At 34.2% G+C, this 21,696-nt stretch overlaps 3 protein-coding genes across 7 annotated transcripts; 2 read left to right on the top strand and 1 right to left on the bottom strand.

Annotated features, from left to right (window-relative positions):
- Positions 1 to 5,637: 5,637 nt before the first annotated feature.
- On the top strand, positions 5,638 to 8,050 carry mRpL28 (mitochondrial ribosomal protein L28). Its single transcript, XM_012377193.2, has 7 exons — positions 5,638 to 5,715; positions 6,072 to 6,213; positions 6,579 to 6,745; positions 6,898 to 7,156; positions 7,264 to 7,407; positions 7,581 to 7,762; positions 7,842 to 8,050. The coding sequence occupies exons 2-7, from the start codon at positions 6,190 to 6,192 to the stop codon at positions 7,897 to 7,899; spliced, it is 834 nt and encodes a 277-aa protein (XP_012232616.1). The 5' UTR covers positions 5,638 to 5,715; positions 6,072 to 6,189; the 3' UTR covers positions 7,900 to 8,050.
- LOC105678123 (probable phosphorylase b kinase regulatory subunit alpha) lies at positions 7,997 to 17,861 on the bottom strand. Of its 5 annotated transcripts, none has more exons than XM_012377188.2 (15): positions 17,742 to 17,861; positions 16,363 to 16,855; positions 15,789 to 16,234; positions 15,408 to 15,723; positions 15,058 to 15,271; positions 14,842 to 14,951; positions 14,599 to 14,746; positions 13,001 to 13,179; positions 12,676 to 12,829; positions 11,037 to 11,329; positions 10,411 to 10,966; positions 10,282 to 10,334; positions 10,046 to 10,207; positions 8,814 to 9,071; positions 7,997 to 8,573 (listed from the first exon to the last, which is right to left on the bottom strand). In XM_012377188.2, the coding sequence occupies exons 2-15, from the start codon at positions 16,843 to 16,845 to the stop codon at positions 8,346 to 8,348; spliced, it is 3,600 nt and encodes a 1,199-aa protein (XP_012232611.1). In that variant the 5' UTR covers positions 16,846 to 16,855; positions 17,742 to 17,861; the 3' UTR covers positions 7,997 to 8,345. The 5 variants fall into 5 exon arrangements, with proteins under 5 accessions (XP_012232611.1, XP_012232612.1, XP_012232610.1 ...); XM_012377189.2 differs by lacking the exon at positions 17,742 to 17,861 and adding an exon at positions 17,425 to 17,581; XM_012377187.2 differs by lacking the exon at positions 17,742 to 17,861 and adding an exon at positions 16,934 to 17,059.
- Positions 17,862 to 17,953: 92 nt separating this feature from the next.
- On the top strand, positions 17,954 to 21,660 carry LOC105678124 (uncharacterized). Its single transcript, XM_012377191.2, has 3 exons — positions 17,954 to 18,594; positions 19,031 to 19,251; positions 19,588 to 21,660. The coding sequence occupies exons 1-3, from the start codon at positions 18,471 to 18,473 to the stop codon at positions 20,338 to 20,340; spliced, it is 1,098 nt and encodes a 365-aa protein (XP_012232614.2). The 5' UTR covers positions 17,954 to 18,470; the 3' UTR covers positions 20,341 to 21,660.
- Positions 21,661 to 21,696: the final 36 nt, after the last annotated feature.

Below are 21,696 nucleotides of genomic sequence, written 5' to 3' on the forward strand. Positions count from 1 at the left end.
TAAAACATGTAAGTCTCCGCTAGTCTCATGACGGAAAGTTCCGTCTCCTCCCCGAAAAGAATTACGATCGTGGAAAGTAAAAATACATCGAAGACATGGACATGAAGAATTCCGCGAGGTGCCCGCAGTAATGAAACATAGCAAAAATATGCGAGGCGATCGTTTGAACGTCTCCCACGCGCTCGATTTTTTCTACAAGTATTCCAGACTTTATAAATACAGGTTTTGCGAGTATTAATAACGACGATTGAATCTCACGAAATATCTGGTGATGAGCGATCATCATTGCTGTCGCAAAACTTTAGAGCTTGTTTCCTAGCAAAAAGACTATAAAAAATAAACAGTATATTTTATTTAAAGTACACTAATATAATTCTTAACAGCAATATAATTCATTGTCAAAAATGATCAAAATATAACAATTACTAGCAAATGCGAATTAAACCTCTCCATATTTTTATTACAACTATCGAAATGTGTTGACTGATAAAATTTCTATTTTACTTTATACTTATTTTTAAACTTAACACTGTATCTTATAATCGTATCTCCATTTTTCAAGCTTGCGATTCATTGTTTACGATTAAAGTGTTTTTAAATTCCTAAAAATTGTATGATACACGGTACGCGTACGTTTTTTTCATCATAAGTAATTCTTTCATAAAATACTCTTTTAATATAAATATCTAAATTCCTATATAAATCTAGAAGATGGATCGATATATTTAGCAATTTCAACAATCATTAAATTAGGAAAAGTGTCAAAGCGCGGGTATTTTTCGTAATCCATCATATTTGAGAAATTTCCAACCGGTCTGTACCGTTTCTCCGCTAGCGGCCTACTAACGGGTGTTTTCCGCGTGCCCGAGCACCCTCGTCTCGACCGCGGGATTCCTCGTTTTTGATGAGAACGGCGAGAGCGTGGGCGAGAGTAGTGGTGTGCGAGGGAGGATCGCACTCTCTCGCCTTTTCGTAACGAGGCACCGGTGGTGAGCACCGTGAGGAGCCGCGCGGCCACACACTCATCGTCTAATAATAATATCTTGCTCAAATTTCTATTTTTAGGGAGATGTACGTGTGCGCACACGTGCCTTTATGTAAAAGGCCCAAAGTATATGGTTACGCGCGCCTACGTGCGAGCCGCGCTTACGGTTATGAAGACAACGACGCCTCTGAATTATTATCGCACATACCGGCGGAATGTAATGTCCGTCGTGGATTTGATAATGCAATGGCGAGATGTAACAGAGCGGCTTCGCCGAGAATTCTCATTTCGCAGTGACATTATAATCTTCTGTAATAGTGAAGTAGTTATGTCAAATGTTTTATAGAACAATTTCACAGCATACGATAAGATAAATAAGCGTATTAAGTATTGATATAATAACTTTTCACGGCTATAACATGTTACATAGATCACACACATAATGCGCGATATCAAATATCTTTTCTCAACGTCGCTATTCTTGGCATCTATAAAATAGTGTAGAAATTGATAAAGTATATATAAAAAGAAAGATATAAAATTTACATTGTTCTATTCGACAAAACAAATTAAATCATTATGCATTCAATAAATATAACAGACGCACATTATTTGTGATAAATAATGCTGCTATACTTATATATTCATAATGTTACATGTTATTTACACACATAAATTATAGAGTTAAAACAGTGATATATGCATTCTTAAACAATATATGTATGCATGTGTCTCAAGTATTAAGGAGACGATTATTTAATAAAGATTTTGGAAAATAAATGTAGAGAGATACAAAATCAGTCTACATTATTATTTTATATGCACGCTATACATTATTTTATAGCACGCTTTTGGATCGTCGATTATGTAATCTCTTTTCGTATATGTAGCACGCATATTTATAAAATGTAACATATGCAAGCGCACGTTTTCTCCTTCTCATCATGAAGTGCATTAAACTATATTCTATATTCTAGCACAAATTTTTTACGTGTACAATTAATATTTTTTATCATTATACATATTGTATAAATTCTTTTTGATATATTACGCGCGTATAAAAGATTGTACGTGTTTGAAATATACATCCATTAAATTTTAATAGATCAACAGCCTCCATTTTCTAAAATTATAATTTAATTATTATCAAAATATTTACATTATAAATAAGAAAGCAATAAGAATTGCATGATCTTTTTTAAGGAATTTTGTCGCAGATTTAAATATAAAATTTCGACAGGCAAATTATGAATATTTAATGTTGTGTATAATTTGTGAAACTATATCTCGAAACTATTTTTGAGCGCAAGGGATTGAGTTTTAGATAATTTATTTTATATTATCAAAAAATTAAACTATTTTATATTATCAAAAAATTAAACTAAATTTATTTATTACATAATTTCTCTGCACAGATATAGCGTACATCCCTAGAAAATGCGACGAGTGCGATCTCGCGTTTTCCTCTTCTCTAGCGCTTCTGAAGCGTTACTTTAAACCGCTTCTGTTAACTCGAATTTACTTGCGTAGCAGGCGGTGGTCGTTATTCGCCAAGCTTGACAAGTTTACGCGCCGCGGACTATTTGCTCGCGAAAGTAAACTGCAGCGTGGTTGCTGCGAAGAGCGCGCGGACCTTCCGGCGCGATAGAGGCAGCGGCGGCAGCGGCTTCCGGTATTTTCAATCCGGCTCGCCGAATCCGGTAGTACGGCTCGCGGCCGCAAGCACAGCAAAATCCACTTCGGCTTTTTACATAAAAGCCGCGCGCGTTTATCGGTCTAAAAATAGAAATTTGAGCAAGATATTATTATTAGACGATGAGTGTTTTCGCGGTTCTCAATTCGGTCCATCCGTTTGTTACCGGAGAGTCAAGGGAAGGCCGCCCGTACTTCACGTTCCATCTATTCTTTTCTTTTAATCCATTAGCGCGTTAGGTCGTTTTTCTCACAGAAATATTCGCGCTTTTATTTATCGATTGCCTCCCTCTTTTATCTCGTTATATATTTCTTACAATTATTAGATAAACCACTTATCGATTCCAGATTTCTTTCACTATCAATTCATAATGTACAAGTACATTATTTTCACAACGAACTCTACATACGATTTATTTATGTAAACCATTATGCAAAAATGAATATTGCCCGTTTACTTTTAGCACGCGCTGATAAAAAATTATTTTCTATTTTAAATAAATAAATTATTGATATCTTTTTAATTACATTTTTTTATTTGAGTGTAAAGTACAGTAGAAGAATTTTTGAAGCTATGAAACAACATTTTATAAAAAATAAATTAACATTATTATTAAAAATTAAGAAAAGAAAACTGACAACAGTTTCAAATATTTACCATCAGTTATATTCCATATTTAATAAAATTTTTTTATCTAGAAATTTACGATAACGTATTTCAACATACTCGATTTATTCCATTGTAGATTGATAGATTAAAGCATGGAATCACATTACCTGTCACTCGACGTGATTCTTTTTACTTATGTATTTGACGTTTTAATTTTATTTTTTTTATTTTTATATTTTAGGCACAGAGAAAATATATAATATATAATATAAATCAATTTAATCGGAAAGAAAATATTTCTTTGCATTAACGGTAGAATTATCATTTATGAATCGACTTATGATTCTAAATATGCGGAGAACACCTGGAGGCCGTTTTCAGCAATGACGAGTTCTATGTCTACAGCGTGGCTTAATTTCGAAATCTCTATTTTTGACAGGCGATTAAAGGAAAATTCAACCGACGATTGCAAACTATTCTGTTGAGTACGAACTTAAGATAGCTAGCATCAATAATCTATATCTCTGCATAATGTCATATTGAATGACAATTAAAATTTTTATACAGATGGAATTATCAAAAATTGAAAAACTTTTTGGATATAAAGAAATTAAAGAGACAAACATAAATAATTAAAATTTATAAGTAAAATATCAAAATGTGCACACAGATTGTCTCATATCAATTGTATAACATAATATGCTATTTTATATTGAAGATTTTATTACAATAAATATACTTTATTACAATAAATAACAAACACTTCAATTTCATCTTATTACTTGCATCGTATTTTAAAATAAAATGATTGCAATGTAAAGTAAAAATAAGAAAAAAAGCGGAAGGAGCTGAAAATATAATCATCAGAGAAATTTTCATTCGAGGAAGTCTCTAAATTTTATGACGGCGTTGTCGATGTTAATTTAATTAGCTTCCATGTAATTTGAATCGATCATTTAAATTGAATTTTCCACGCGAAGAATATTCTTGCACGCTGTGCAATCCTGAGCCGAAACTGATTATGGATCAGATTGGGCTTTGCTGTCATCTTACTGTTTTCCGTCATATCATTGTCGAACGTTTTACAAAGAGAACTGTACTGTGTTTATTAATATTCCTGTAAATTTTCGCGTGCGCGTTGTGTGAAATGTGTGAACAGACTTAAGTGACTCATAAACATTATTTTCGTGCTGTCGCTCGAAACAAATAGTGTATCTCTTTACAAACTGATGACAGAATGCGAGTAAATCACGTTTGTAATATCTTGTATTGAAAAATATCGTATAAATATTGAACATTATTGCACTTTTATGCTTTGCGTTATCGAAATAAAAGAGTATGTAAACAAATGTGTAACACATTTTTAATTATTAAACATTTTTTCTAATAATAACTAATAGTTCGTATTAATCAGTATTGATTATCTTTGGGGCATCATTTATTAACATATCTGCTTGAAATTGAATTGAATTCGAAATAAACTTGTTCAACAAATATAAAGTTTATTGATATATTAACTTCACTGTCAAAGCAAATAAATTGATCACATATTAAATTAAAATATCTCAAAATAATACGATAATTAACATTAATAACAGTTATAGAATATTATCAGTATTTTGCTATCATATTGCAAGGGTTGCAATAGTGGACTGAATATTATAAAGATTCATATTAATAATGTAATGTGATTTACGTTGATTTAGTGAATATATATTTATTGAATAATGTCGATGTGTGTAATAATAATTATAAACATCAACATTTTATACTTTTATTCGGAAAATAATAGAATATTGATATATGGTGAATTAAATGCTATTAAGAAATCAATATATAGACTACAGCATCGATGAATTAATATGATTAAAATTCAATATCCCTGAGGAAAACTTCATGGTTATTAATGACACTCTGGGGGCTTCGAGATAATTAAAGATTGGTATATTACTCACTATTTTAATCAATAAATATAAAAATCCATAAATATTTGAATGGTTAGTTTACAATAGAATATTAATTTTATAATTTATTTTTATTCCTATGTTTCATAAATATATATAAATGTCTATAGTGATGAAATAAATCTATATTTTTGTAAAATTCTACTTCTACAGTTAATATCTGCACAGATAATAATTATTGAATTAGAGTTTTACAAAAATATATATTACTGCGTCACAAATGTGTTTATATATCTTCGAAACGTTTCCATAATAACAAACTATAAAATTAATACTGATTTATTGACTAACCATCTATAATTTACAAATGCAGCACGGACATGCACCGAACAACAGTCCTACTTATCGGCGCAGCAGAATCGACAAATACATGTGTAGAACTATGATGAACTTTAAAATATTGCCTGCAGATAGCGACACTAAACAACGGTTGGCACGAGTTCACGAAAAATACCGGCCTGGCCAGATGAACCAGTGTTGCGATATGGGACCGGTTGTATGCGCATGTGCGGCAATACGGCATCAGTACAGTGTCTCATACAAGTTAAACAAGGCACCGTTACCCCGCTACATTAAAAATATTTCTAAATTTTTTGAAATTGATTGAAATTTTCTACTTCTTGGTTTTTTAGCTGCTGGCTTCGTAGATTCCATGCTTGTAAATAAATAAATCTTACCTTATTTGTAGTCACCTAACCTTCTCATGTCAAAACGTCCCGCCATACGGTCAACACACAACATATAACGGCACTGGATCTCCATCACCGCACATGCGCAGAGCCGCACATGCGCATACAACCGGTCCCATATCGCAACACTGAGATGAACCAGATATCTCTAACTATGATGATCTAAATGCAATTTAATACAAGTGCAACATTTAGTTGATTTGTTTTGTAATTTCTCATAATTCTATCTGCTTGATCAAAAATATAACAATGTCGGTTAAGCAAGGCGCACAGGTAATGTAAGATTATTCTGTTATGTAATATAAAGAAAAGTGCTAACCTGCAGATTTAACCTCAAGCTGAATATTCAGTGTTATGACAATGTTAACTGATTGTTGTTACATCATTTTGAATTAAAGTTTATTTATTCTGCTGTATATTTAATTTCAAATCAATATATAGTCAACTTATATTCTAATAACTAGAAAGCAATTGTACTATTTGTTACTAATTGTCTATGATTTATGCTCCAAATATTTTATTAATAAATAACATGTTTACAGCAATTTAAAATTTGAACAAAGCATTAATACTTTTCATAATTAAGCACAGTATTTTTGTCAATAAAGCTAATAGAAGAATATGCAAAACTGTTTCAGCGATTATATTATATGAAAAGACCAACTCGATGGGATAAAGGAATCGGTGCTGCATTACCAGAAGCATACAAAAAATTTTGGAGAGAATGGAAAATACAGCAGCCAACTGCAGTTCACTATGTTAAACAGGAAGGTGTTTATGTGAGAAATGAAGAAACTGAAGAAGTGTAAGATATATATAAAATTATAAATTAATTTTCATAAAAGAATGAAATATAATAATAAATATTTAATAATATCTTATAATAAATATAAAATCTTGCAATATAGTCAAACTTATGTATTTGTATTATTAATTATTTAAGCTGCTTTTTTACAGACGCCTAGTACAAAATGTACCAATACCTTTACAATACCCCAAAGAGATTCATCACGGTATATGGGGAGGAGAAGCTATTGTGCAAGGCTTTAAGAAAAAAGGCAGATTCAAGAGAAGAGTCCCACATTTTTGGATACCTTGTCTGCAAAAGTCTGTGGTCTACAGTGAAGTTCTTGACACGTATATGAGAATTGTTGTTACTAGTAGAACAATTAAATTAATTCACGAAAATTATGGATTTGACCATTATTTATTAAAGGTATATATAATCTAAATTAAAATATAAAGAGAATAGCTCAACTGAAAAACTTTTTAGAGATGCATTTCATAAGATTTGTTTTAATGGTTCATAATTATTATTTGCAGACACCAGCTTGTGATTTGAAGTCCTTACTTGCCTTGAAATTGAAACGTCAGATACTCATTGCATTAGCAGATAAAACTTTATATCCTGACAATCCGGAGAAACGCGCAGAGGTGTACGCTAAATATGAACAATACCTGTCCGCTGTAAGTTGTTTTATATACTATTACCAAAGGACACTATTGAAAATTATAGATTTTACATGCCAAACTGAAAAAAATGTTTATCTTAATGTCAAAGTATCGACAGTTTTAACACATTATATTGCACCAAATACACGAATTTAATTGTTGTCACTGCAATATTAATATATTTGTAGTACACGAGAGAAGAAATAGAATGGTACGGTATGTCGTACGCGAATGCCTTGAAAAAGTTTTTAGCGTTAAAAGATACAACACCGCAACCCTTGAAAATCAAATATAGGTCAGAATTAATCGCCAAACTCAAGGAGAACAAAATTAAAGAAGCTGAAAACGTGGACGTGTCACCAGAACAAACGTATGTAACTATGCATATATTATTTACGCATTTATTTATGCGTTTCAAAATTTACAATAAGTGTAATTTTCTCTTACAGAAGTTCTTCGTGGTTAAGCAAAATAAATCCCTTTTCCAAAAGTCCAAAGACCGAATAGATAAATATTTATTGTATATTGTAAGGAATTTTGCAATATCTAACTTCTTAAATTCCTTTCTTCGAGATGTATGTTCTGTGACAAAAATATTCGTATGTAAGGAAGAAAATAAAAGATTTATTAAAAGAATAAAGTAATTATTTTTTTCATACATGATTGCTAATCTAATTTCTCATTACTTTAAGTCCAATTGCACAATTTGATAGGAAAATATTGCATCTTGTGATTTCGATGTCTAATTAATAATTCACATTTCTAATTTTTAAATCTACAATATCCACAGTTATAAAATTATTGTATTATAACTGTTCAAACAATCACAGTTACAAAATTACTCGGAGATTCTTGTACATAAAAGAATTGTAACATAGATTTGTTATATTTGAGATATTTACGTTGGTAACTTTTACTACGATAAAAATTATTTATCACTAAAATTACATTCACTACGAGATTGAGCATTCTAAGTCACCATCTTTTGGCAAACAATCCAGCGTCACGGCGATAGCCCTCGTAATATATGTCATTGTTCCAAAACTTCCACTGGGTGCAGAATCATAAAAATGTTGGCAAATATATGCTGCTCCACCACACAGTGGCATTCCCAAATCTGTCAGTTCACGTTGCTCCTTTGGTTTTGCACAACATAATGTTGCGTCGCCATCAATAGCCATCTAGAAATTTCACAATTATAATTATATTTAGAGGATGAGAAATTGACTTACTTTGCTGTTTTTAATAAAACATCGATATTCTCGCACTATCCATTCTATATTAACGTATTATTATGATGTATAAGCTTGATAAAAAATGAATCGCTTATTTCAGACGTAATATTCTAATACTAAAGCTTGTAATAGAATTATCGCATTATCAATTTGTCAATATTATATAAACAAAACATATCGGAATACCTGATCTTCCAAGAAAATAGAGTTTGCTTTATGCACTAAATTTTCGACTTGAATCAGACCACCCAATGATGGCACGACGTTGTATTCGGTCACTAATGTTAACACCATCAAGGCCTCAACAACAAGTTGACGATATTCCGGCTGTGGTATCGTGTTCAAAACGGTTTCTACAGCTAATGCAAATTTCAACTCGCCAGATGTCATTTCCTGCGTGAGATTTTGTGACAGCACTCTTCCTTCAATCGCTAAGCCGTTACACTGTTGAGAATTATATAATTTTTAATAGAATTAAAATATCAAATCAGATATATACAGGATGTTCCATTTTAAATTACGCACCTGAATATCTCGTCAGGGGAGCCACCAATCCAAAAATAACTCTTACAAAAGTTGTTGGGTTTGGAGGGGGACATCCGATGATGACATTGGTTTAACCTAGGGTGTACATGCCAAGGTCATATGGAGGTCAACTTTATTTTTTTAAATGGAACACCCTATTTTTGATTCCAAAATCTAATAGCTGGTGTCAAGAGCTTTTCAAAACACTATAATAAAGTTATTTTTCATTAAGTACTTTTCGAATTATGAGGCTTGAAAGTTACAGCATTTTGACATAAAATACAAAATATCTTGTAAAACATTCAATTTTCGGGAATCTTACCTTAATACTATTATGCACAAAATAATGAGACGAATCAATTGGTATAAAGAAAACACATAGTTGCTTTCAAGAAAAAATATGTAATTTGCAACATGCACACACAACTGCATACTTTTTTTTAAAACCAATGTGTTTTCTTTACACCAATTCATTTGTCTCATTATTTTGTGCATAAAAGTATTAAGGTAACATTCTCAAAAACTGAATGTTTTACAAGATATTTTATATTTTATGTCAAAATACTGTAATTTACAAGCCTCATAACTCGAAAAGTACTTAATGAAAAATAACTTCATTATAGTGTTTTGAAAAGCTCTTGACACCAGCTATTAGATTTTGGAATCAAAAATAAGATGTTCCATTTAAAAATACAAAGTTGACCTCCATATGACCTTGGCATGTACACCCTAGGTTAAACCAATGTCATCATCGGATGTCCCCCTCCGAACCCAACAACTTGTGTAAGGGTTATTTTCGGATTGGTGCCTCCCCTGACGAGATATTCAGGTGCGTAATTTAAAATGAGACATCCTGTATATTGTAATTATTCGAATGAGATTTATAAATTTACCTTTTCAAGTACTTGCCACACACGCGGATAGAAATCTCTCGGTACTCTATTTAGCGCACCGTCTAATCGTCGTCTTCGTAACCACTGGCCTTGTCGATCTGCTTCTGCCTCGGCAACATCGGGATTTTGATCAGCGGCTAAGAAGCCACCGATTTGAGATTTCTAGGCGAAAGAAAGAACTGTTACTCTTTACACTTTCAATAATATCTAATTTGTAATTGTAATAATAATATTACCTTGCTGACTCTGTTTGACTTGCAGCTGATAATGGAAAAGTTGCCGCGACCGACTGTAAAAATGAAGCATTTGTTTAAACACACATATGAAGCTTTAATTAATTGCAAAAAGAAAAAACAGAAACGCACCGCTACTGATGGCAAATTCTTTTCCACTCATAATATGATGCAGCAAATTCTTCATTTCAAAGGGAGACAGATTCAGCAGATGCTCCGAAGCTTCTTCACCGCTGCACTTTAAGGTGCGCGACAGTTCGGTTGCCATAACTTGGATGATCAGGCCGACGCGCAGTCGCAGCATCTCGAGAAACAGTTGCGGCTCCGTTCTGATAAACATCGCCAGGTAGACGATCAGCTCCTGCGTCAGCATGGCGGTTGATTCGTCGTCACCGTACGCCTGATGGATCAGAGTTCGCAGCTCGTTCTCGGGCAGCGGTGCGACTATCGTGTGCTCGTTGGTCGGCGGCATGCCGACGGTGACTTGCTTTTGACGCACCAGCAAATCGGTGACCGCTTTCGCCAAATCCTCCACCCTTTTGCCCAGCATGCCGGCGCTGTGTCGCACGATGCCCCACATTTTCTGCTGGCAAGCCTTTTCATAGAGACTCTTTAGTAGATCCTTCACCAGAACGGGATGTCCTTCTTCCAACACGCCTGTGTCGAACTGCAGTCCCTTCGAGTCCACCTGCGAGCGGGTTTTAGCAGTTAATCTTGGAGAGTCTTGTTTCAAAAATTGAAATAAAGAGCTAACTAACGATATACTGAAGGATATCTCCTTGCTCTTCGAGACTCTCGGTTTCGCGCAGCATAGACAGCAGTTCCTCCACTTCAGTCTCGGCGTACTGAGTCTCCGAAATTGATCTGTGTTTGGTTTTAGGAGAGTTTTTCCACAACAGCAGTTCGTCCGTTGGCGACGGCGTGCGTTCAATCATCACCGGTTGGATGGCATTGATAGAGTTCAAAGTGGTATCTGTCACTTCAATAAACGGATGTGCAATTAGATTGAGAGAATGTCTACGGTCTTCCCCTGCCATTCCAAGAATCTCGGCTAAAATGGTACAAAAAGAACCTTTTAATTTCTATAGACTCATTGATATTAATTATACTATCACTTAAAATACAGAGAACGTTCAATACATTCCTGATAATGCTATGACAGATCGCATTTAAATACAGTGTTTAAAGCTGTACAAGAAAAAGGGTGTCCATATTATTGGAGAATCAATGTTATTAGCGTTTTACGTAAATTAAGAGAAGCAATTAAGGAAAAATGCGTGGAAAATTAAAGATGTTTTTCAAAAACTGCAAAAATTTCTTTAATACTTACGTTAAGAATATATTGAACGTCTCTTTATGTGTGTATGTTAACAAGTATCAAAGAGTATATTGAGAATATGCTATTAAATAGCTAGAAAAGATGGGCAGCACAATATTTTTATCGCAAAATAACCCATACAGCACACAAAGATTGCATACACATTGCATCAATCTTTCATCGCAATGTTGCAATATTGCAAATTTACTGCAAAATGTTGTTGCATCATTGCTGTGGGATTGCAACAATGTTAAAATGTCCGCCTTTAGGAAGATTGTAACGAAATATTACAGTAATATTGCAATGTAATGAATTTGCAATAATGCATTGTTATTGCAATCTTAGAATAGTGTTGTATATAATTTTATTTATTCGGACATTTATCTGTCCGATTTCTGAACAATCAGTTCAATATCTGAATTCCCTGTGTTAGGGTCGTATCAGAAAAATTTAACTGATAAAAATAGTTACTAAGGTCTTTAACCTTACTAGTCACTCTTTGGAAGTTTTATATCATCATGACTAAAACTTAAATACGAGATAGATTTCGCGCGTCGCATAACGGTAAATGAACGAACTATCCAAGGAGAAATACAGATCAAAGAAACATCTAATAGACATCTAATAGACGTCTATAGACGATGTCTATTAGACGTTTCTTCGACCTGTATTTCTCTCTGGATAGCGATTGTAATGTTTTTGCAATGTTGCTGTCACATTCTCATGAAATATTACAATTTAATGTTCCAATAATCTCTCAACAATATTACATTGCAACTTGCAAGATTGTAACATTGCTGCAATGTAAATGCAATGTTTTGTGCTGTATGGGAACTTTCTGTTCAAATTTAGATAGAAATTTCAGAAAGCATAATATCAAGGGTGCACATAGAGAGAGTGAGAGAGAGAGAGAGGGTAGGATACTTAGTACACTTACATTCTTGGAAGATAGTAGTAGTCACGGCAGTGGGAAGACAATGCAATAGCGTTTGCAATCCTCTTTAAAGAAATGCAATCAGCACGCAGTTAGAACATGAAAATCATTTCGTTCACTTTCTGACGGGACGAATGTTACTTACGCTCGACAGCTATGGATCGTGTCTTTTTTATCGCGCCTTTCACAGACATTTTACGTCGCAGATTTTTCCCCGCACGTATTGGGCCGTGCTTGTTAAGAAGTCCTGTACGATGAGGGAACGACCGCATTAGATGTTCCTCCAAATATTGTTGAATCTTGCAGACATAAATAAAATGTAAATTATGTATATTATCTAAGCGGGCGAAAAAAATATTAGATCTGAGTTTGTGCGAAGCGTGTGCAATCCAATCGAAAATACAGCATTACAAACTTGTAAGACAATTTAGAAATTTGGCAAAAAATTCTACTGCTTAAATTCTGCATACCTGAGGATTTAGTTTGTCAGGACGACCGTCTTCAGAGCTTCCCAAAAAGCTGAGATTCGTAATGCACGACGTGCTCAAAAAATCGTTCAAATTTCCCAACGACACTCTAGTGCCATTAATGTAGCCGCTCTTAAGCTTCTTCATGGTGGTTATCATGGCTAACGGTATTTTACCTTGATCTGGAAAATCGGTAATTGATCGGTAATTGATTTTAATAAAAAGAAACGAAAACGAATACATATCTTTCGCAATAAAGACAGCAACATACCCTGCAGCTTCTACGCACAGAGTGTCACAAAATTTGGATAAAGAAACACTGCGGTAGAAAAATTCGCAAAGGACTAAGTAATGAAAGCACATGCAACTGTTTACTCCAAACAATAATTTTTTAAATAAAAGAATTTGAAATTCGACGAATCGTAACATTAACACGCTATACGCGTAATTCGCGGGAAAACAATTTAATTGCGGTTCATAATTTTAAACAAGCCTTAAATTCACACTTCAAAAACTATTGCTTGAGATAAAAAACTCACTTTCGTTGTTATCACATAATTCTTCGCGAATTTTTCCGCTGCAGCGTTTTCACACTCGCATTTCTGATACTCTGCATGTAATTTTTGACAATCAATCTTACGCTAACACTGTGTTGTACAACCCTATGTAATATTCGACGAGCTTTTCGTTATAGGAGGAGATCTAAAGCTGTCTGACGAGGGCATACCTAAATGATTATGAGTAGCAACAAGGGTTATAGTTGGTCTGCCGAGCATTTGCTTCCAGTTGATTTTGAGGAAGGCCAAAGTGGTTGTGAAAGTGTTGACAAGCAGGTCGCCGTCGTTTGTCGTGTAGTACTCCTCCGTGTCAAAGTTCTAACACATGCAACACACGCGCATACCACCAAACACATCACATAGTAAGCCATATCTTTAGAACGACTATATTGCTTGAAGAGAAAGCAATCTCGCCTCGAACATTTGCTTTTACCCCGAATGGTATCGATTGGATCTTCAATATCAACACAATTCACAATCGCATCCACTTCTGAGGTCCGAGTGACCGAGTCATGTTAGTAAGAATATAATAAAACGGAAAATGGAAACTATATTAAAAGCTCGCGTTGTAACCCTCTATGGATATAACTTCTATAGCGAACATTTACTCATCTCGAAGCCTAAATTGTACAAATATCAAACCTAAATTGCAGAATAAACCCCGAAACTTACATTACAACGGACGCTTGCTGACGTCAATATACAAACTTGAAGAAATAAAGATATGCTGGCGATCAAAATCATTCACAAAGTGTTCAACGCGACCAAAAAAGGACCATAGAGGATTAAATAACTGTTAAATGAGAACCATGACAAAAACAAAGTGCATGCAAGCAAACAAATTAGTTGTTGAGGACGGACAGTCACAGCGTTTGCGGGAAAACGAAAATCTCACGCAAGAAATTCCTCAAAATTTCTAAGAATACATAAGAGCCACAGAATTTGCTTAATCGTGACAACTCCGACGGCTCTCGAAGAGTCTAAAGTGGCTATTGAAAAAAGAAAAAAAAAAAAAGAACTATGATCTTGAAATCGTTAAATTACCTAGATGAATGTTCTTGAGGGGCATGACCACTAGGGGCCGACCCAACATATTCTGCCAACTAGACTTCAAGAAATTAATTTCACCTTTGAATATGTCAATCATGAGCTCATAGTCCGATGCGATGTAGAAGCGGGTCATATCTGTCAACTAGTCAATTCGGTGCGAGAACAAGAGCAAACGTAAGAACAGAAGTAAAGATATAGAAAGATAGTGAGAACTCGCTGCAAAGTGCGGTCACTTACTTGCGGCGTGAACGCAAATATCTTATCTTGCAAGGCGTACAGTTTACTAGTGCTGAGAATTCCGACGTCTCTCGACTTGCGTCCCGACAAGCCCAATTTCTTGTTGCGTCCTGAAAAAAAGAGATACAAGATATTTGTAAGAATGTAAATATAATCTACAAGATACTCAGATCGCAGTTTAAGCATCTCTAAACTGTGTGCAATTTGGAATTCTACCTAAATATGTGTACAGATGGCTGAGAACCTTCGCAGGTTGCACCTCGATCGGTGCAACCTCTGCAATTGTCTGCACGTGAATATCGTGCTGTGCAATTTTCTCCCTGATTTCCGAGTCCTCTGCTAAGATAACTACTTGCACAACTACGTCCGGCTTTTTCTCACTGCACAGTCGCCTGTTTAACGGATCTAACTCGCCAACCGCAAGAAATCCCTGCAATTATAAAAAAAAATCTTGCTAATGTGGCAATTAACGCCATAATTTTATTGAAAATTGGTATTAAAACAATTTAGGAAAACGTATAACTTAAAAAATCTGTTTTGATCACACTTCTGAACGTGTTACGTACCTCTTGCAGCAATTTTCCTAAAATATAAAGAGATTGCGCCCACATAAATGGACATCTGCCTAAAGCTATTCGACTTTGACTACCAGGTTCGGCGTACTCCGCCGATACATCTTTAGGTGCGACGGAATATAATTCAGGTACTAATTTCATACCGTCATCCGTTTTGATCATTACTTCCTCCAACTGTTTGGTGCACATCTCAACTGCTTCCTTATTGCCTTGGAAGCAGTAGTCCAATATTAAATAACAGAAAAACAGCGGCCATTCGCATTCAATATTCTCAAACATACGAAGCTCCCACGGCTCATAATACAATCTAGATTCAGAAATAAAAATCGTTAACAAAAGCACATATAAAAGTATTTTGCATGTGAATAATACCTGTTCATATCTTCCTTCGGTGTTTTATATCCATCCCTCAAAAATCTTTTACAACCATAACGCCCTTGCAACTTCTTGATAACAGCTTCGCGTGTCTCGTGAATTAGATTAGGCTCGTCCACTGCAAACGCGGGGAAACTTATGATGGATAGCAGGCCGCTGTCTAATTCTTTAGAGTTTGATTCTCTGGGCAGCATGGATTGCAGAACCGCTTGACACTTCTGCGCCTCGTCGGCCAAAACATGAATGACCGAGGTGGGTCCACCTCTCGCACCAAACAAATCCAATTCATTCATCGCTTCCATCGCAGCTTTGGCCATTCCGATACTGCTTGCGTTTAACTCCGGCAAGCCATGATTTGTTTTATCTCCTCTCTCCCAAATTCCATAATCTGGAGTGCAGTAAGCAGATTCGATGTAAAATACCAAGTTTTGAATAAAGGCCACCTAAAATCCAACACAAAATTCTATAAATCTGACACATAATATGCAATGTTCTTGTATTAAGAATGTATTTCTAATATTTTATCAAAAAATATAGCTCTCTCAAAATCTCAAGTATCATGTATTCATACCTCATCCAAATTGAAGACAATCTGTAAGCCAGAGGCTGTCATTTGGGCCAAAATTAGAAGGTACAAAGAAATCGCATCAATTTGAAGATGTCCCCACTCAGCATCCCCAACAACACTTTGGCCATTGACTGAGCTGTACTTTGCATGCAACGCATCATGTGGATTTTGAGTGGATTTGAACTTCTCCACTTTTCCTTTCTGTTGCATCATTGCCATCAGCAAACCTCTCATTAGCTTTACGCAACTCTGCTCGAGTTCATAAGTCTTTGCTCTGTCTTCATCAGCGTCAGCTATTTTTTTATACGCCATTGACAGACCCCATACGGCAAGTATACAGTAAATATTGTCGCGTACCCAGGCATGATCGTTATCAGGACTTGCAGGAAAGAGTCCTGTGACAGGGTTCTGATGGTTCATAATTATTTTATGGACGATCCGTTGATAATAGTCCAAACGGACGCCGGAGTTGCTTCTGCTACGCATCTTGCTTTTACTGCAGAAAAAAATTACTTTAGATTCTATGTTTAGAAAGATATTGTAATTAAGCACTTAAGATTCGACTGTGCATAACCAAAGTTCTTTGCTGTTATACACTTTTCACTTTCTTGATAAGTATTTAGTTTTGTTACATCGGTGTAATTTCTATTGTACATTGCGTCGTCATTACATAAAATAATCACGGGTTATACGAAACTGTGAATGACGAAATAATCATGAGTCAAAACAATACAAAATACAATATAATCAAATACGTGTAAATAAAAAATGTAACAACGCAATTTTTGTAGTAACACCAAATATTTTATGTAAATCTACTACTGTAAACACAGAAAGTTAAATGCACAAATTAGTTACAACAATTGCACTTCCGGAGCGTTTAAAGTACAGAGAAGAACAAGCTCTAATTTTAGATTGGAATAATTGGTTCGCTGTAATCATTAATTAAGCTGCAATAAGTATCTTATCAGCAGCTGTTGTTTTTCGAATACAAAAACGACGGATACTTTGAACGTTAGGTTGGCAGTGTCACGATAAGAAAATGAGAAAAATACATTTTCTTACGCATTAATGAAGCAGTTGCAGCTCTAGCGATTTAAAACGCAATGTGAAACGAATGTCAAACACGCTCGACGCTTGATACTGGCATATATATAGCTAATTCAGAGGAAAATCTACGTATGCGCAGTAATGCAAGTCTTAACAGACTCGTGGTTTTCAATCTCTTTCTTTTTTTAGCAACAAGTAAATAGATTTATCACAAAAAAAGTAGGAATACACACTTTAGAAAGGTTAAATGACTGAAAAGAAATGACATTAATATAAAAAATCCTAAAGTAAAATAGCTTCAATAATGGCAATTATAATATGTCTATACAGACCAATGCAGACTCCAAGATGAGCTTTGCGTTGCATTTAAGCACAATTTTATTTATCGTATGATCGGTCAGCTGTGTACATATACGTCACATGCGCAGAAAAATGATAGGCTAATCTGTGGACTAATAAAGAACTAGATTATCCGGAAAATATATTTTTATAAGAAGTGAGAGACACGAATTAAAATTGAAATCGAATTTTGCATTATTCGGTATTAGAAAAAAAACATGATTTATCATTCCAATAATTTTTCGAAGATACGGAATTCTGTATCCGACAATGTAAATACAGATGGCGATAGTGCTGTTTAGGCTCTTTTTGCTTCAATAAATTTCTAATCTAAATAAAAAATACAATTGACAGACATACACGCTTAAATCACTTTAATTTTTTTGTACACGCTTCGAATTGTAACCCTTGTTAAAATGCTTAAAGAATTAATGTTTAATTATCATAAAAATAGACCAGCTTAGGTCGAGTTTGCTGGTCAAGAACTCCATTTCGTACAGCCTGACTTCGAAGAAGGAAAGAGAGAGAAACAATGTAGAAAGTGCTGCCTGTCGAAACGAAACGAGACACTCTATTCTCTTACGCACAACAGTTTGCGGTGGCCATTAGTGACTATGGACTAGCGATCGCTTGTTGTTCTCGGTCCTGTGGGCAGCTTATTATTTTTTTTATTTTTAGTTTTTAACCGAATATCTCGTCGCCTAATTCTCAGAGATTTTCCGATGCACCGATCTGATCCACGACGCGGTATGATCGCGTTCGATTTTCCACGCGTGCTGCTGGTTACGCTGTTCACCGTAGCTCTAACCTCATCTGTCAACGCGCGACGGTTCTCATCAGTAGATGGTACGTTCTCGATACCGAAACTCGGATGAAAGGTTTGAACGAATTACAGGATAGAACTGTTTGATCATTTCGATATAAAAACATTTGAAGCTTTAACAATTATTGTCTAACAGTTTGAAACGATTCTAAGTAGATTTGTTCGGTCAATTGTTTGTAACCATTTGTAACGCTTGAGTTGCGACTGTTTGAATGAAAAGACTATAGTGTCTATTGAAAACTGGAATAACCAGTTTTGTTTATTTCCCTTTCGCACCACTGCTCTATCTAACTTTGCTAATTTATTTAATTTAATAAATAATAATAAATAAAAGGCAGAAAGTTATTCATGCAGTATGCATGAATAACTAGTAAAGGTTCTTTCCGCCTTTTATTTATTATTATTATTTGTTAAGTTATTGAAGCCTACACTTTTCTATTAATTTTTATTTAAATTTAGATTGGGTCTTGTATGACAAACCTGTAGCTTCGAAAAATTCGGCAAACAATTCCGAGTTCGAGCAAGAATATCAAATAGGTAAAACTGCTCAATCCCCGAAAAATTCCGAGCACCATACGGAACCAGTTCAGAATGCCACCAAACAGGATTTTTCTGCCGAATCGAATACGTCGGCGATCGTACATTCTTCCGAAGCTACTAATAACAAAACAAAAATGGAGGTAATTATAATGTGTATGTTATTTGATGTATTTATATATGAGAATTGGGAAATTTTTCCTTGTTTTGCTGACTTTATTGTTTTATTATTTTACTTTGCATTCCTCTGTTTGCTTGTTTCTTTTTGTTTTTACGGACTTTTTCATTTTATGACGTTTCGCATATTTTTAATTGTAGTTTCCATTTTGGCACCTTCTTACTTTCTGTTTTATATATTTTTTGTCTTATTTCTCTTTCCTTTTTATTATATTTAAGAATATGTATTATTTAATAATAAGATAATTATTCAATAAGAAAAATATTAAATAGTTTTATAAAGAAGTAAAATATTTTTTAAGTGGGCGGAGGGAGGGCTTGTGCCTGTATCATTTTCAACCATTCAACACAAAAATACGGTGACTAACAGTACAGCTGCAATTGAATCTGACAAACCTAACGAATCTAGAACAAGAGAGAATGTGCCTAAGGAGAGAAATGCGAATCCTTCCGTAGTTCCGAAAAAGGGAGCTGAGAGGAAAAAGAAAATTCATTCGAGAAAGGGTGTAAATGAAACTGTAGATTCAGATATCAACCATGCCACTTCCGAATACGCAAAATCCGTGGAAACTAGCTCCGTGACAGAAGCTGCTCATATCAATAATCAAACTGAAACTTCCAACATTACTATTTCAAAACTAGATGCCAGCAGTTCACGCTCCAATAACAGTTTAGATCATAATGTAAATCTCAATAACTCTAGTACAACTCTGGCATCGACAAACACAACCATACTTCATGCAAAGACGAACGTAGTTCATAATGCAACAACGATAGCGCCAAAAACTTCGTCGCATATACCGAAACCTAAACCAACAGTGACGACTGTTGACGGGCCGGAAGTTAACGAGTCTATACCATCCTCGCGGACAAAGAATTCTTCGCTGGGGATGCCCAGGAAAATCGACTATATCGCGCCAGTTATTATAACAATTATCGCTCTACCGATACTGGGTGCTGCCATTTTTATGTTGTACAGACGCGGTCGAGATTGCTGGGATAAAAGGCACTATCGAAGAATGGATTTTCTAATTGACGGAATGTACAATGACTGAGGAAGTGCGTGTGAGAACAAAATCCGTTTCATGAGATTAAATGGACGTGTAGTCATGCAAGAGGAAATCAATCGTCAATTTTTCACAAATACAAATTTATACTTGAGCGTCCTTTTAAAATAACTGAAGAATAGCATTGGTTTTTTCTTACATGACACTGTCCAAACGATAACTTTATCATCGGAATATATCGAATGGCTTAACTTTATCATGCCATTATAAAAATATAGAATATGTGCATTATTTATATAATATTGAAATAACGTATAAGCTTGCTTTGCTTGATGGCCTAAGCCTGCTATACAATTTTTTATCATTTTATTGTTTTGCTAATAATGTAGTTAAAATTTTCTACACTTTATATACTACATTAATTTGTTATACAATAATTGACGTATTGAAGTTTATTTTTAAGATTATATCGAAAGAGAGGAACATTATCTCAATTTTCAGATTGAAATAACGATTTGATAAAGATAATTTATAGCAACTTTCAAATTTAATCTAATTTTTGGAAATACTTTATAAATTTATACTACGGAAAATTTTTTTTGAAATTTTTACTGTTACAATAGAAACTCTACAGTAGAAAAAATTGATATGTAAATATATCTAACTATACATATACATATATATAGTGTACATATCGCATTTAATGCCATTTAGAAATCGTAAGAGATTCATCGAGGGTCCAATTGCCAAATTCGACAATAATACTAAGCAGTTTAAGTTCTGCAGACTTAGAATTATATTCTCAATTCAACAAAAAAATCGTATTGGACTTTGAAAGTGCTTGCTCAGCGAGTAATGCGTGATTGTTTCCATACAAGAGACGAGTTTGTAAAATATTATTTAATTACGAAATGCGATAATGTACACAAATTTTACCAAAGAACTACTCATTTTGTGTAATATGTCGTATATTTGTTAATTGTATTTTTTTTTCGTATTGTATTTATAATCGTTGCATTTTTTTTTTTGTGGAATGATTTATGAATTTATTATCTATTTAAAATAATGAAGACACTTTATCTACAATTGCCATACACGGAATATCAAAGCCATCGCAGAATATCAGGCAGCTTTAACATTGTCTCTCTATGTAAATATAACGAGCAATGATTTGTAAAATTACTCTAAGTAAGACTTTTTGAAATTGTGATTTTTGAAAGTGAAGTTGCGTTTTTGGGACTTCAAAAAGTCTATATTTTGTGGATGCGCGAGAAAGCAATAATGACAATTATTTTTGTACTATATACATATATGTAAGAGAAAGAAACTATTCATATTGTTACAAAATATACGCACTTGCAAATCGCATATTGCTACTGTTATTTCACAACCCTTCGGTGTACA

This window comes from Linepithema humile, chromosome 5 (genome assembly GCF_040581485.1).
Source record: "Linepithema humile isolate Giens D197 chromosome 5, Lhum_UNIL_v1.0, whole genome shotgun sequence".
In the NCBI taxonomy this organism is placed as follows: Eukaryota; Metazoa; Arthropoda; class Insecta; order Hymenoptera; family Formicidae; genus Linepithema; species Linepithema humile.

What these genes read in the sequence shown, in the direction of transcription:
- mRpL28 (XM_012377193.2), top strand. Translation starts at nt 6,190, where the DNA reads ATGTCGGTTAAGCAAGGCGCACAG. An exon ending in CGGTTAAGCAAGGCGCACAG is followed by an intron (nt 6,214 to 6,578) that starts GTAATGTAAGAT and finishes AAACTGTTTCAG; the next exon opens with CGATTATATTATATGAAAAG. An exon ending in GACGTGTCACCAGAACAAAC is followed by an intron (nt 7,763 to 7,841) that starts GTATGTAACTAT and finishes TTTCTCTTACAG; the next exon opens with AAGTTCTTCGTGGTTAAGCA.
- LOC105678123 (XM_012377188.2), bottom strand. Translation starts at nt 16,845, where the DNA reads ATGCGTAGCAGAAGCAACTCCGGCGTCCGTTTGGACTATTATCAACGG. An exon ending in GAGATATCCTTCAGTATATC is followed by an intron (nt 10,967 to 11,036) that starts GTTAGTTAGCTC and finishes ACCCGCTCGCAG; the next exon opens with GTGGACTCGAAGGGACTGCA. An exon ending in AGAATTTGCCATCAGTAGCG is followed by an intron (nt 10,335 to 10,410) that starts GTGCGTTTCTGT and finishes TCATTTTTACAG; the next exon opens with TCGGTCGCGGCAACTTTTCC.
- LOC105678124 (XM_012377191.2), top strand. Translation starts at nt 18,471, where the DNA reads ATGCACCGATCTGATCCACGACGCGGTATGATCGCGTTCGATTTTCCA. An exon ending in ACGGTTCTCATCAGTAGATG is followed by an intron (nt 18,595 to 19,030) that starts GTACGTTCTCGA and finishes ATTTAAATTTAG; the next exon opens with ATTGGGTCTTGTATGACAAA. An exon ending in ATAACAAAACAAAAATGGAG is followed by an intron (nt 19,252 to 19,587) that starts GTAATTATAATG and finishes ATATTTTTTAAG; the next exon opens with TGGGCGGAGGGAGGGCTTGT.